The 15,605-nt window shown below is 49.5% G+C and overlaps 2 protein-coding genes across 2 annotated transcripts; both read right to left on the reverse strand.

Moving 5' to 3' along the window:
* Positions 1-7,960: 7,960 nt before the first annotated feature.
* On the reverse strand, positions 7,961-11,407 carry CDEST_15370 (Putative DNA-directed DNA polymerase, family B, exonuclease domain, ribonuclease H-like superfamily; the record flags this gene model as incomplete). The annotated part of the gene is made up of 7 exons (XM_062931526.1): positions 7,961-8,194; positions 8,245-8,782; positions 8,981-9,426; positions 9,478-9,718; positions 9,770-10,632; positions 10,702-11,199; positions 11,369-11,407. The coding sequence occupies 7 exons, from the start codon at positions 11,405-11,407 to the stop codon at positions 7,961-7,963; spliced, it is 2,859 nt and encodes a 952-aa protein (XP_062787577.1).
* A 541-nt stretch (positions 11,408-11,948) lies between these two features.
* CDEST_15371 (uncharacterized protein) lies at positions 11,949-12,649 on the reverse strand (the record flags this gene model as incomplete). The annotated part of the gene is made up of 1 exon (XM_062931527.1): positions 11,949-12,649. Exon 1 carries the CDS (start codon positions 12,624-12,626, stop codon positions 11,949-11,951), a length of 678 nt encoding a protein of 225 aa, XP_062787578.1. The 5' UTR covers positions 12,627-12,649.
* Between the last annotated feature and the right edge of the window lie 2,956 nt (positions 12,650-15,605).

The raw sequence follows: 15,605 nt of genomic DNA on the forward strand, positions 1-15,605 counted from the left end.
TTCCAAAAAGGCCAGATTTGGATCTTGCAAACAGGGGACATGACTTAGCAAGCAAGATCCTTGTCGTGTGGTTGGGGATATTCTCGCTCCAAACTCGGCCGGTTGAAGGGAGCTGGAAATGGACTTTGCGGACATAATGAATGGCACCTTACAAGAGCCATATCCATCTCTTTTCAACATGGGAAACGGAGTGGTCAGTAAGGTCGTTGGTGTGTGGCTAGGAGGACGGGTCAAAACTGACTTCTGGTAAGAATTAGATACGGATGCTGAAGACAGGGGATCTAGGTAAGCAAGCGAGATCCTGGCTGGGCGGGCCGTGCACCAGTCGCCAGAAGCGACCACCAACAACGTGATTGCAGCGGCATCCAATGCCAACTTCTGGATCTCGACACTCCAATACAGTGGATGAAGGCAGATACGGATCTTAAGAAAAGGGCACATGTCGGTATGCGCAGGGTCTTTTCTTATAGGATTGAGAATCTCTACCCCCGAGAGTCGAAACCGGCTCCTAGAAGGGGCCCGGTAAGGGTTTTGCGGACGGGTGATGCGCTGGTGCATAAATCAGGTTATTCCCATAGTCTTCGTTTTTCATAATTGTTAGGTAATCGATGTCGATTCGATGCAATACGGATTCTTCCCATCCCGGCCGAAGCGGGGTTCTGTCTCGTATCTATCCGTTCTCACCGGTTCGTGCATATTGTAACTATGCTGATAAGCCAGTTTTGGCTCCCTTTTACATGTTATTGACACCCTACCTCTATCTATGGGCCTGTCAGTCGCTGTATGACAATTATTATCTGGTGTTTCGTTGCCCAGTAAATAACAATGCATCCACAAATATTGGCGCTGGCTGGATTGTACTATGTAGAAGTGAGGCTTTGCGTGCACGGGTCACAACACTCCGATGGAAGGGTTGTGGCCTGTGCACCAGCATCTCAGTTGGACTTCACCGATTGCACCTGGCGGTTGACCTGGATGAAATTAACCCATCGTGATGCATCGAGAATAGGATGCAGGCAGAGACAGAGAAGCGTTGTGGCAGTAAGAGCAGCGCGGAAGCCCAAAATGCTTCGCAAATAGCGCAGGTCCAGGGCGCCGGACTCGCTGAGTTCGGATGGGCCACCCCGCCGGTGGCACAGTGACGGTTAGTCAGGGTGGCCAGCGGAATATGCATATATGAGTGAGCAGAAAAGAGTGTCTTATTCGTACTAAAGAGTGGATGGTATCACCACGGGCTTGTGGGCCTAATGCTATCCTAATAACTGTTCCAGAGCTAGGGCCAGGTGGAAATGACAGGCTGGCCTGTTTAAGTACAGTCAGACCATCCTGGATGGGTTATGTCCATGACTCGCATAGAAGCATGCATGGATTCTGTCACACCCCCTCAGAGAAGCAACTGTTGAAGTTGTGTCTCTGGATAAAGCAGAGCTTTTGATAACTGACGATTAGCGAGAGCGACAGAAGGTAGGGTAATGTAGTGTTGAAGACCCAAGATTGGGATTTCCCTTGATCAAGTCGTGTGGTGTTGTGACCACTGCTGATCTGGTCTGCAGATCATCCTACCCAAGCATCTAAGCTGCCTGAGCTATCTCGGCTTCTCTGAGAGCCTTGACTTGTTGCTCAACGTTTGCCATACCTAGCTGGGCTAGAAATCGGCAGTGCTTCTGAGCTGGCAGTGCTTTGGTGAGTCCGTCTGCGACCATCTCATTGGTTTTGATCCAGTTGAAGTTGATGAGACCACCCCTGACTTCCTGACGAAGCCAAAGATTGCTGATATTGATATGACGAAGCTTGCTAGTCACTTGAGGTCTCTCGGTGGTGAGGAGTCTCAAGGTTGCTTGGTTGTCGCACTGGAGAGAGTAGTCACCATCAAGATCAAGCTGAAGTTGTTCGACTAGTCGGATAGTGGCCTTGTATTCCTTTGCAGCTTGCGTGAGGGCGACCAGCTCAGCCTCAGTACTCGAGGTAACAACGCGACGTTGCTTAGATGACCTCCAGCCAATAGGGCCACCAAACATCATCATCATATACCCTTGGGTGCTCTTGCGAGTTGCGAGGTCGTCAGCAAAGGAGGCATCTGAGGCACAGAAGAGAGTTCCTGGTCCTTGAGAGTTGTATTCGATCGCGAGATAACGAGTATGATCGAGGTAGTCAAGGCAAGCGTCGGCTGCCTTCTTGTGGTTGGCTGATGGGTTGGTGAGGAATTCAGAGAGTCTAGATGAAGTTCTAGAGATGTCTGGTCTTCCAACGACTCCTGCATAGTTTAGGGATCCAATGAGTCGCTGGTAGTGATGGATTTCTGCTGTAGTTGCTTGCTGATCATTAGGAACAAGATTATCGGCAGCCATTGGCGTCCCGGTTGGCTTCTTCCTCTTGTTGGCTCCGAATTCGTCACAGACCTTGGCAATGTAGTTATCAAGGCTGAGCCAAAGCCTGCCAGCCTTGCGGTCTCTGATGACTCGTATGCCTAGAAAGATGTTCATTTCTCCCATGATCTTCATCTCGTAGATCTCTTGAAGTCCCTTGACGACTTGCTCGGCCATCTTTTCGTTTTTCTTACGATAGATCACCGCAATATCGTCAACAAAGAAGAAGACTAGGACTCCCTTGCCAATGAGGATACAGTCGTCCTCATCAAGGGGAGCAAGTCCAAGTCTCTTGAGAGTGTCGGAGAGGCTCTTCTGCCACAAAAGAGGGCTTCTCCTCAGACCATAGAGTGCCTTGCGAAGGATGAGGCAGGATCCCGGCCTGCTGTAGCCCGGAGGGAACCAGACATAAACCAGTTCATCAAGAGTAGCGTTAGTGAAGGCATTTACAGCATCAAGCTGCATCGTCTCTAGGTTGAAACGTGCCACAAGGGCCATCACGCTGCGAAATGATCTTCCAGCGAGTGTCGATGCGTAGGTTTCCAGCCCATTGAGTGGTTGAAGATCTCCTCTAACACAGATCCTTGCTTTGAATCGCTTGAGAAATCCATGCTTGTCGAATTTGTAGGTATATACCCATTTGAGAGGAAGAATTCGATGGATCTTCTGATTGACGTCTTCCAGTCTGGTAAGCTCGAAGGTGCCCTTCTTCCAGACTGTTCGATATTCCACGTTCATTGCCGCCAGCCACTTGGGCCAGAACTTGTGCTCTTTTGCTTCGGAGTATTTCTGGGGAGGTGAGGGGAGGTCTCTGCGATGAATTTGACCTAGATCATGAGCGAAGTCGTCCCATCTATCCTTTTCCTTGGCTGAATCGGTCAATTGGAAGAAGGAAGATCTGATTGATGAAGATCTATCCTTAAGTCGGCGAGAGGATCTTGTAGCTGCCTCTGGTTGATGATTGGTTTGACCAATTGGCGTTTCCCGATTGTAAATAGAGTTATTGCGACTTCCTCTTGGTCGTCCTTTTGGTCTCCCTGTACCTATAGTAGGAGGTGGAGCATCCGAAGAATCAGCGACGTGGATTGTTGACTCAGCGGTCGTTGCTAAGGATGATGATGAGGTGGAGGGCGAGCGATCCTGAATTGCAGTATCCGGAGTGGGTGACTCTTCATGGGTTGTTGACTCAGGAGTAGGAGGGTCCTGAATGAAAGGTTGATCTGAGTCTGAAGTTGTTTGTAGTGACAGTTGCTGAGTAACTGTCTCTTCTTCTGGGTCTGTATAGGTTAAAACATGCTCTTCCACCCCCTCAACTGAAGGAGTGTGTGACTCCTGAAGTTGTGTTCCTGGAGAACCAGTAGGAGTAGGCAGTTGAGGCTCTCGCTGTTGGTCGAAGCACTGTTCCCTGGCATCCCTTGGTCCAACTGCAGCAGCTGAATGATGCCAGAGGTCTTCGTCATTCCACAGTCGTGAATCCAAGGGGAGATCTTCACTCTGAGGATCAGGAATCGGAATCTCCAAAATAGAGAAAACTCTCTCTAGCTCCGTTCGATGAAGGAGACTGGTATCCTCCTGGCTGGGGTCGTATAGCTTCGTTTCGTCGAATGTGACGTCCCTAGTCCTCATGACCTTGTTGATGGCTGGGACCCAGATGCGATAGATGTTGGTACTGTCATAACCACAGAGATACCCAACGTGGGCTCTAGGCTCGGTCTTTTTCGCCTTCTCTTCCCCTCTAAGGTATGTTGCAGTGAGCGGGTAGGCCTTGCAGCCGTATCGTCGTAGATGAGCAAGTTGGGGGAGCTCAGCTCTCTGATGAGTAGTCCAGGGCCTAGAGTTGAGCCAAGAATTGATCAATCCCTCTGGGGTTTGCCAAGCGTGCCTCTTGCGGGGCATTCTGTTGCTGAGATAATTTGCAGCTCTCACAAGTTCAGGGGCTAATTCCTCTGGGAATCGTGATTGATATCGTAGGGCCCTGGTGATCTTGAAGAGAATCTCACCAGCCTTCTCTGCTGGATTTTGAGCCCCAGTATAGGCTGCAGATCGCTCAATAAGCTTGCCGTTATCTGCTGCCCACAAGTCGAAGGCATTTCGAAGAGCTGTTTCCCAATCAAGGCGAAGGATCGAGAGTTTGAAGTGGTATTGTTGCTCAAGAAATGTGGCGATCTGAATGATCGCCTGGAGTCCCTCCTTACGAGAATTGAGGAACCGGACCCATGTAAACCCACTCCATTCGTCCCTTACGAGCAGGACGATCTTCTCACCATTATAGGTCCTTCTCAGTGTGAAGAAGTCTATGGAGACGTAATCTCCTGGGGCGGTCGGATTGTGGTCAGGCCTCCTTCTTGAGACTTTACGAATCGCCTTGCCTGTGCTGCAAGCCTCGCATTCGATGGTTGTCACCCCCTGAATCTTGATTCCTCGGCTGGTCTTGAGCAGATGCTCAAGAGCTTTTGCACTTGGATGGCCGAGACGTTCGTGCCAGATCATGGCCTCTGCAATGGAGGGCGTAAGAGGATCCCTGGAATTAGGTTGACCTCGCTTGGCTGCAGGCTGGGCGTCTGAAAGAACGAAGCTAACGTGTTTATCGGAGGTTGTATTTGCTGGGACTGACGTCGTGGTGTCATTGTTATTAAAGGATGAAGCTTGAGCAATAGTTGAGTCATGATTGTGGTACTCCAGGAGATATTGACCATGTTTCCAAGGTGTGTGATACAGGACCTCTCCTGTTCTGGTCTCAAGTCCTGGATGGCGAACCGTGAAGATCAGGCCTTTTTCCTTCAGGGGCTCAGCTCCAATGAGGGTTACAGGGTAGTCTGGGCAATACCAGGCATCCCGTACGATAAACCCTTTCTTCCTGAGACCACCTTGGTTAGGGCGGATCTTCATAGTCCCGCGAGCGATAGCTGTCATTCTTCCTCCTCCAGTAGTGAACTCTGTTGAATGGCTGAAGTCTAGATCCTTCATTCTAGAGCGATCGTTGCAGATGTGGAATCCAGTCCCAGAGTCGACGATAACACTGTTCCGGAGTGGAAAACCAGCATATAGACTTATTGCTGGAGCGCTGTTTGGGGCAGCATAGAAGGACGAGGAATCAGAACTGTGTTCGGTGTCCCTATCGGAGTCTGACTGCTCTTGGTTGAAGTAGGAAGAACTTTGACCTGCGTTCTCCTTGTACGGTGGAGAGGAAGATTGAGTAGCCGGCTTGTCTGACGAGGCTGACGAGGAGACTTTAGCGTTGTTGAGTCGCCCCTGCGCCCTTGGGTTCTTCTTAAGCCAGGCCTGACCCCGTTCAATAGCCTTCTTGTTCTGAGGATGGTTTGGGTCGTAACTAGCCTTCCTCTTCTCCGGGTTGAAGTGAGGACAGTCAATGACCCAGTGTTTTATATAACCAAGGCAAGCAGGACACTTGGGAACCAGTATCTCGTTTCTTTTCCCTTGTGACTCTGTTGGATTGCCCTTCTCATCTTCTCCTTGCCAAGTGGCGAAGCTGGATGCTTTGGCGTCTCTGAAGAGCCAGTCAGGATGGAAGGACCTGACCCATTGACGGAAGAAGTTGGCTTGTTGAATTCCAGCACATTTCTCTCCTGTCTTAGGAGGCTTCTTTATGCCGTTTTGGTTGAAGGAGAAGGTAGCAGTTGTATAGTAGCTGGGAGCGAGTGGCTCTACTGCCTTAAGGAAGTCAGCAACTTGGGTGGTTGGGTCAAGAAGCGCTGGAAGTCCAACGTCAACGACCTCATCCATGATGTCAATGTAGTTGCTGAGCCAATCAGACAGCTTGGATCGCTTGATTGAGCCCATGTGAGCTTGATAGCGACGAAGAATGAGTTGTTGCCTCGCGTAGTTATCCGGGGCAAGCTCGTCCCTGAGAGCGATGATCATTTCTCTGAGACTCTCTTTACCACTGACGTGGTTGATGTGTGTGTTTGAACACTATCACCGACGCTTTAACCACACCGAAGCTTTGCTAACCTGCTCCTGCGGGGAGGCAAAGGAAGTAGATCATCTGGTCTACTGCCCAGCGACCCTGGCGAGGAGGCAGCAGTGGCCCACCCTCTACCCAACTGGTCCGCTCGACCCCATAGGACCTATGGGGTCTCTTGAACGATACTTCAAGGGACTAATGACTGACCCAAAAGGCTTTGAGGCCTTCCTGCACGTGACAAACTTCTTCCGGAAGATCTGTCCACGCTACTAGGGAACGGGCTTCGGCACGGGATCTAGACAGCCAACTCAACCCCTAAAGGGAAATAGACGGGAAGCAATGAAACTGGGGAACCAGCGGGAACCAGGGACAGATAGAAGGCATAGTAGCCATCAGGCAGGATTTGGAGGACGAAAGGAAGGGCGATGTATGAAGTACATAGTCCTAGCCCACGGCTCTCCACGCCACATACCCTTCGGGAGGTCTGCGACAAGGGTTCCAACCTTGCCGCCATGGCGTTAAATACAACAACAACAACAACAACAACAACAACGTGGTTGATGTACTGGGCCTCAACTGTGGAGGTGACCCAGGAAAGAACGGCAATGATGCCTTTGTTAGCCCTTTTGTAGTCTTCCATTCGATCGGCATGTCTGGCCTTAGCCAAGGCAAGCTCGTTGACGAAGTTCTCGGCTTCAGGGCTTGGTTCAGTAAGACGGGGCCTGATGTTCACCACTTGTTGGTCTGGATCTATATAGTTCCAGACCTCATGGATCCTAGCCACCAGCTTGAGGTTTCCGTACCATTTGGTCCAGTCAGCGTCAGAAGTCAGCTTCTGAGTGACCTTAGATGACTCCATGGTTGAGGAAGAGGCAATTGTAGCCTTGTGGGGTTGTATCGATATCGTTAGGATGGATCGATTGCCTATAGAGAGGCAGAGTTGTTGCTTCCGTTGAAGCTGAAGATCCTGGCCTGTGTGGCTGCAGGATTGGCGCTGGCCAAAGGAGACTGAATAGTCTCAAGAGTTGCAATGCACTTGATCGATTGATGCTGTCTGAGTGACAGGTCCTTGCCTCTTGGCTGAAGGAATCAATCAAGACGACAGTTGCTAGAGTCGACTGGGCTCATAACTGACGGTTAGTCAGGGTGGCCAGCGGAATATGCATATATGAGTGAGCAGAAAAGAGTGTCTTATTCGTACTAAAGAGTGGATGGTATCACCACGGGCTTGTGGGCCTAATGCTATCCTAATAACTGTTCCAGAGCTAGGGCCAGGTGGAAATGACAGGCTGGCCTGTTTAAGTACAGTCAGACCATCCTGGATGGGTTATGTCCATGACTCGCATAGAAGCATGCATGGATTCTGTCACACAGCCCTGGCAATCAGACCGCTTCCTGTGTTATAAGCCCGCCACAATCATAACGGCTGATGCTGTTGAAAACCCTCCGAGCCGGCATTGATAGTTCACGCTAACTGAAAGTGCCATCTGCCCTAGCAATTGAAGCGTCCCTCGCACAGGTGCCAGCATTCGTTCGGCAGGGAGACGTCTGTTTTGATGGAGTTGACGAGAACATCGCTTTCGTCCGATTATTTCTCACAGCTGCTGGTGTACCTCATCCAGCACGAGAATTCAGTGAACATGCATCTCTGTCGAAAGTCAAGCAGTAATTACCTGAATAAGGCGAATCTGAATAACGGCAAAACCTCAGAGTTTTGCATCCATTTAGTTATTTCCGAGTTGAAAGCGGGCTTGGCGTGGGTAGAGGCCCAGAGTAGAAACGTCCAAGAACCACACTTGGGAGAGGATAATATCCGGAGATTTTTGGTTTCGGTGACGAAGTCATTAAGACTTGCGGCCTCATGCGGGTTCAAGTGCATAGTCAACTGGTCTGGGATTTCCGCCTGTTGGTTTCAATCAGCATCTAGAACTTTGAAATTTCACATGTACTAACCAACGTCTCAAACGGCAGAAGAACATCCAAACTCTGGAGGTCTCTCAGTAGCTCAAGGGGGCGCTGATGCAGATCGTCCTCTTGGCCGAATGCCGAAATGGTGGCAAGGATTTCCACGGTTTGAACCTTGTTTGTTGGGTCTCTCTGTGCTGTTGCCAGAGATTTAATTTCCTCTGCAAAATCAATTCTGCAATAATGATTGTCCGAGGGCTGTATACCCAGAAAGTGCCCACAAAGTTGTAGGTTTTCGGCGAAAGTGAAAGCATGGTCAACCTCTTCGATTGACGACGTGTTGCTAAACTTACCACCAGCTAAATCCAGAACGCAATGCAGAATCGCGATAAGATGGAGCTCTTTTTGATTGGGCGGTGGTGCTTTCGCTTTCGCTTCTAGTATGCCAACCAGTGCTGCATGATCGAGGTCCCTCAAGCCCTCGTCCATGGGGTTTATCAGGAGCCCATACAAGACGAGCATCTGAAGAAAGGTTGTTTTCGTCTTTGCCTCAGAGTTCTCCATTTCATTAGCGTTAGGCAGGGACCTAGATAGCAAGACAAGTTATCTCTAAAGCGCAACGTAGACCCTCCCACCCTTTAGACTCCAGGGTGGACTCGGCTAGGAAATGAAAACTGACTTGCTGAGGCATGTTGTCAGAAAACGTTGAGAAGATGAGGGCTGAGAGACGAAAAGAAAATGGCTTCTTTGAGAAGAAAACTGTTGCAGTTACATTTACACTTACCAAACAGATGCCTGGTCAAAGTCAAACCGTTTGAGCTCCTTCCCTGCGTCCTCGAGATCCTTCTTCGCTTTCATTCTCATGTAAAAAATAGGACAATCCTTGCTACTGCAAATTACCTCGCAGTGCAAGCTGCCCTGACACCGTTGACATTGTGTCCACAATCGTCCGAACCGCACCTCTGAGCTTGACACCACGTCCAGTGTTTTCTTGTACAGTTCACCGACCCTGGGTGCGCAACTCGAGCACACTGCGCCAGCGTTCTCCTCCTTGTCCGCCAAGGGTTTTTTGCAGCCCATACAAGTCAGTGTTCTCTTCGCGAATCTCATTAGCCCACCAACGGTCGGCGCGGCAACTGAAATAGTCCGTGTGTGTGCTCCCGAAAGTAGCAAGTTGGCTTTTGACTCCCCTAGGATCGGCTCGAAAATCCTGCCCAAAGGCTTCGCAAGCTAGTTGTCCAGATAGTACTTCGTGTCGATGGGGATGTTGTTTTCCAACACGTAGATCGGATCCTCTGACTTCTCATAGTTCTTGGATCCGGCCGCACCCTTGATCATAACATACGCAACCCGGTCACCAAGGCCAGGCGCTGAGCCAGCATCGCGTTTCCTCATCCGTTGAGCAAGCTCAACATGAGCTTGCTTGACTGCGTAGTCATCCTTGGTCAACGCTTTGGTAATGACGAGCTTGGACATGTCAATTTTGTTTTGTAACAGGTTTGCGATCGTATCTTTCACGTATCTACGGGAATGCGTTAGTTTTAAGCCTATCAGATGAGGAACAGAAACTTACTCTTGGGCACCCGAGACGTCCTGGTCGATGAGAATCATTCTGAGAACTTTGTCGATAACAGTTTGCACTAACAAACAGTTATCTCTCCGAACCGTCTCGATACCCTTCGTGTCCATCTTGTCGTACGCTTTCAAATTGGTCCAGTACAGGCCGGCGTACCGCTTATTGTTGATAAGCAGATATGGATAGTAAACCTTTTCAAATTCAAGCTTGATTGGCGTGATAAACTTGGAGGATACGAGCCTAGCCGCCTCTTCGTCCAGTCTCATCGCCTCGGAGAGATCTTTGGTGCCGAACTTGACCATGACCGAGTCGGTGTCACCGTAAATGACTTCAGCGTCGTGAGAATGACCATTAGCAATGGTGTAAAGATTCTCGACCTCTTCCTTCGTCCTCTCAATCATCTTTCGGCCAAAGGCAGTCGTGCTACTAGCGATCTCAAGGCACGGAAGCTTCCCAGTTGTGGCACCAGTTAGGCCATATACGGAGTTGGCACTGATCTTTAACGCCAGCTGCCTCCCGTTCAACACTGCCTTTTTGAACGGATCCTTCTCCACCGAGAGTTCTCGCTTCGCCTGTTTCCTTGCGGTGAGCAGTTCATCCAGGATCTGAGCTAGCAGTCCTTTTTGCTGCTTTGTCGTTAAAAATGTGGCACCCGACGGAGTGACAATGTAGTCGTCATCTTTCTCAAGATTGAGCGTCTCAATGGCCTTGTTGTTGACCAAAGTGGTGTAGCAGTGGTTATGCGCCTGTATGATACTGGGGTAAAGGGATGCAAAATCCAGCGTGGCGATTGGCACATCATAGAATCCGCGTTTGGGCTCGATAACTGTGGCACCTTCGTACTGCTCATCATTGGCTTCCTACTTTAAGTTAGGAATGATGAGCCCCTGCTCTCTCGCCTTTCTGAATAGTTGACTGATGAACTTGACCTGTTGACCTCTCGCCAACAAATAATTGAACGGTACACCGGTGACTCTTGCCATCTCAGTGTAGTTCTCAAGGCATGAGAGCTTGTCTATCAGTCTTTGGGGCAAGTAAGCGTCCTTCAAGCAATAGAGAGCCAGCCGACGTCGCGTTTCGGGGCTCCCATTGAAAAGCTCGGTAATCATTGTGTAGTGAACGTCTTCTTTCTGCTCGCCTAAGAAATGGGAGCAGACAGAGTTCAGGGTGTAGCTGCGGAGATGGTGATCAAGTTGCACTAGTTGAAGCAGATCGAGCTGTAGTCGACCATTTGTGTTGGTGGATTTTGAGTCTCGACTTCCTATTTGTTTGCTGGTGAAGTTGGTATCTTTTGCTTTGGAGGCAACGCCAAGGAGGCGTGACCAGTGCTCGAAGTTCCCCACGCCGAGGTGCCTCGCTCGGGCGAGCAGATAGGGAAAGTCGAAATTGGCAATGTTGTAGCCTATGATGAGATCGGGATCGACGGCCTGAAGAAACTGTTACCACTGGCTCAACATCTCCCTCTCGTCTGAGAACTCCAGGATTTGAGTCGCAACAACAGAGCTGATCTTCTCCGGACAAAACACGTTACGAACAAACGGTTTTTTCTCTCCGTGTACTGCAGCCGTTGGAGTTACACGTTGCGCTCAAGGTTACTCCGCCTGTGTCCGATGTCTTGATGGCTTCTGCTCTCATTACCAACTCTGTCCCCTTTTTATTTTGTGCTGCTTTTCCTTTTTTTGAAACATGCTTTGGAATTCTTTTGGGCGATGGCCTTCTTCGCCGAGGACTGCGCGGAGGAGCTGCTAGCAGTAGCCGCCTTGTCCTGGGATTTTTTGTTAAGTATCTGATGAGGATGGCGCAAGCCTGCTTGCACCGGCGAATGAGGTTCGAACAAACGTTCGGCTTGTTTCTCTTCCTTTTCCCTCGACGCACTTATTAGTCGGTTGGAAGCTTGGTGACCTCGAACAAGGACTGACGTGTCGGCAGCTTTCGGTGGAATATCTATTTCGGCTTGTGGTAACCCCTGGGTACTCTGGGCTTTCGCTTTGCAGCAAAACCATTTGACAAAGAGTACAATAATTAAAGCGCCAAAGAGAAAGGGCATCAGTGGTGATATGACCGCGCCGACCAGACACGCGTAAAAAAATTTGTTAAAAGAGCGATATTCATCATGGCTGAGCTCAGGTTCCCCATGTATTGTGGCAGCGATTGCCCATTGAGGGCAAGCTTTTTTTTAATACGCATCTTGACCATTAAAGCAGCTGTACAATAGCTTACCTTTCGCCCCATTTACTTTTCTCCATTTCCTCCCAGCTTCTTTCTCAGTTCCGTTTTGTTCAATCCAGTTGTCTTGTTCATCTACTGGCCAGTATTGGTAGGTGAGATCTCCGGCTTCCTTGACCGTTGGGTGTGCTACCATGATTCTGTCAACAGTCCGAGGTGAAAGCAGGCCCTTGATGACTGGTCCCTCAATCTCTTGAAAACTCGGTCTCCTCGATGGGTTGAAGCGACTCGGCAGAGGCGGCACCAACAATGTTGTAAATTTTCCAGAGGTGTTGATACGCCAAGAGAAGATGAGAGAGGCGCCTTTAACATAATTGCTCCATTCTTTGATAGACTTCTGACTCTTAAGACATGCTGGATCCCCCTTATCCATTAAAGAACCCATGGCGATTGTCAGCGTCTGCATATCATGGTTCTTCGCGTCTATCTGTGCTTCTTCAAATGGGATACCGCTCCATAGGATTTGCCTGTCTTGCAGCCATTGCTCGCCTGACAGCTGGTCAATGATGTCGCTGACTTCCCGAAGGCTGAGGTACTGGGGGCAGACTGTGCAAATGAGAGCGTGGAAGTCGATCGTCTCCGGACTGGTCCAATGTCTAGGCCAGTACATGATCACTTTTGAGGCCATGCTAAAGCTTTGGACTACGTCGGTGTGTGTCTTTTGATTGATTGATCTTAAACATATTAGGCAGATGTCGCTTTTGGCCGCAGCATGTCAGACGGAACTTTCCATTGCCCCATATTTCTCCTCTCTTCCCCTCTCCGCCCTACCCCTCAGCAACAGCCCTCTTACGTGTCGCCTACCTCAATTTCTGGCCATCCCTCTCCACTTTGTACTTTAAGCTTATCATTCTTCGGCAGTGATCGGTATGTTGGATAAAACTTGGATAACGTAGGTAACTTGGATAATTAGTACTTGTTGCTTAGTAATTCCTGCCAAGTGGAAGCATAATTGCATGAAGTATCGCTGTGATCCCTGATGTTGAGGATGTTACTCACCGCCTGCCCTGTAGATAATAGAATTCATTTCCCCTCACTGAAGGCGTTTATCGATTGCGTCTTCCTCTTGCTAACGTTGTTATCGCGAAGTTGCAATGGCGAATTGGCAAAGCGAAGAAGGACTCTCCATTAACAAAGAGGGTACTATCGTTGTTGTTGCTGACGAAGACGACAGCAGCAGCGGCAGCGGCAGCGGCAGCAAGAGAAAGCACCCACCACGGCGGTCAGCAAGGCAACCCGCAAAGCGAAGGCGGTGGTTTGATGATCTTGATGATGATGATGATGAAGTTGGTGAAGCAGTCAACCAAGGCAGTACCTTGCCTTTCTACGAAGAACAGACTCGGCAGTCTATCAGAAATGTTAGCCAAGCACAAAAACGGTCTCGCACGCCATGGAACTCGGACCTGACTCATCGCTTCATGGAGGAGCTCGTCATCCTCTACCGGGACAAGAAACTCAACACCACCAAGGCTGCCACGAGAAGGCCAATTTTCATCGAGCTTGCAACGCAAATAAACGACGAGGCCTGGTTCGCCAACAGCGTAACTGCTATACAGTTAGCTAATAAGTACGACGTTGAGAGAAAGAGGTACGATACCTGGGCCTCTGTTGCCTATCGGTCAGGCAATACGTACGATGAAGATGACGGCAGAGTCTTTTGCAGTGATGAGGCAAAAGAGAGCTTTTTTAGCGACCACCCACGGCAAGAGTGGGTTTTCGAGAAGGGGATAGGGCCGCCAGCTCCATACCAAGAGATATGGAGTACCACTGTCGGCAAGGGCAACAATATCCAGTCTATTGAAGAGGTTAGCCGTGAGGTCGACTCTGGGGGCAACGGTAGTGACCAAGAGGATGTTGGAGATGTCGAAGAAGGCGACCTTCATCCAGGTACACGGGATCTACAGCCAAGTCAGTCTCCCTTTTCATCGCCACAGTCCCTAACGTCATATCTTCACTCAACTCCTCCACCTCAACGTAGCCAATTCATTCCTATCGGCAACAAGCCACAGAGAAAGAAAACACTTACTGCTGCCGAGGCCAACGCGTACGTTGGCCAGTCGATCCAGGACCTTGGAAACAAGTTCTCCAGCAGTAAAAGAGAGGTATTAGCAATGAAGTTAAAGGAGAAACACAGGGTGAGAGAGCAGCCGTCACGTGAAGAAGTTGAGGTGAATAAGGCGATGAAGGACCTTGCGAGGTTTCAAAGTGACCTTAATTATGACGTTTATCTGGTAGTTTCAAATAGGCTGATAACAAAGGAGAAGAAGTTAGTAGTATCGCGAGCAAGGTATTGGAACTTACTACCAAGTGACGAGTTAAAGAAGGCATATTGTATAGAAGTATACAAGCAAGAAAAAAGTCGATAGGTCAGTTAGTTGTAATGACCAGTTATAATTATTCTTATCTACCTCTGCGCGCCTGCTGCCTGCCACTGTTGCCACATTGCCGTTGCTGTCTGCTGCCGAATATCGTCCATACCTCGCCCCATACACCACTTATCAGCCCTTTCACCTGCTTGAAATACATCAATACCCTCATCTTCGGTGTCTTCAACAACCTTCTCTTCAACATGATAAAGCAAGAAGTTGTGGAGGCCTGTTACTGCGTATATGATCTTGACTTGCGAGCCAAGGCAATACTCTGGAGCTGCTTGGCGAATAATCTTCCACGTCCGCTTAGGGCGACCAAAGACCTGCTCAACGATGACTCGAAGGCGACTATGACAGAGGTTGTATAGCTCTTGGGCTGTTGCTGGCGGTCTCTCTGCGTCCCTCCATTCCTGCAAATGATAACGAGTTTTGTTATACGTAACAACAAGGCCACTTCGTCCACCAAAGCCTGCGTCAGCTAAGAAATATCGGCCTTCTGGGACTCGAAACCCTCGACTATACGCAAAATTGACCAGGCTGGCATCGTGGACAGACCCTTCAGCCCCAGCAAGCACATACGAGAACCCACCATCGAACCGGACTGCAGCAAAGACATTCTGGGCCACGGTACCCTTCCGACTTCGCCACGTTGCCTGATTGTTTTCGGAGATATACGCATTAATAAGAGTGCCGTCAACTGCGCCAACACAGCCAGTAAAGTATTTGCCTAGCTTCTTGTTGTTCTCGATCTCTGGCGAAAGCTCTGCTTCTCCAGCTGGTATTACGTATGCCTTGTGGAGTTTAACAAGGTATGGCAATACCTCATTCCACACCATACATACTGTTGACTGACTGATCCGGAAGAAATGACTAACGTTCCGTTGTGCGCTGCCAGTTGCCAATATAAACAGACTAATAAGCACTTTCTGCTCAACTAGAAGGTTCTTTGACGACTGTAGAGGCGTGTTATTCCTAAGCCACCTCATGAGTACTCGAAACTGCCGTTGACCCATACGAAAGAGGCTGAAGAAGCGACGATTTGAGCCGCGAAGGAGCTGCTGACAGAACCGCCGGGCTGCCTTTTTTCCACCCTTATTAATAACCTCCTTTTCTGCTGCAATTTGCCCATAGTTATATGGGCAGCCGCCGACTGCAACAGCGCCAGATACTGCGACTGTTGCGAATAGTTGCGTATTTTTCATGACAGTTGTGAGTTATTAGCGGTTGGATAACGTTAT

Source organism: Colletotrichum destructivum, chromosome 11 (assembly GCF_034447905.1).
Source record: "Colletotrichum destructivum chromosome 11, complete sequence".
In the NCBI taxonomy this organism is placed as follows: Eukaryota; Fungi; Ascomycota; class Sordariomycetes; order Glomerellales; family Glomerellaceae; genus Colletotrichum; species Colletotrichum destructivum.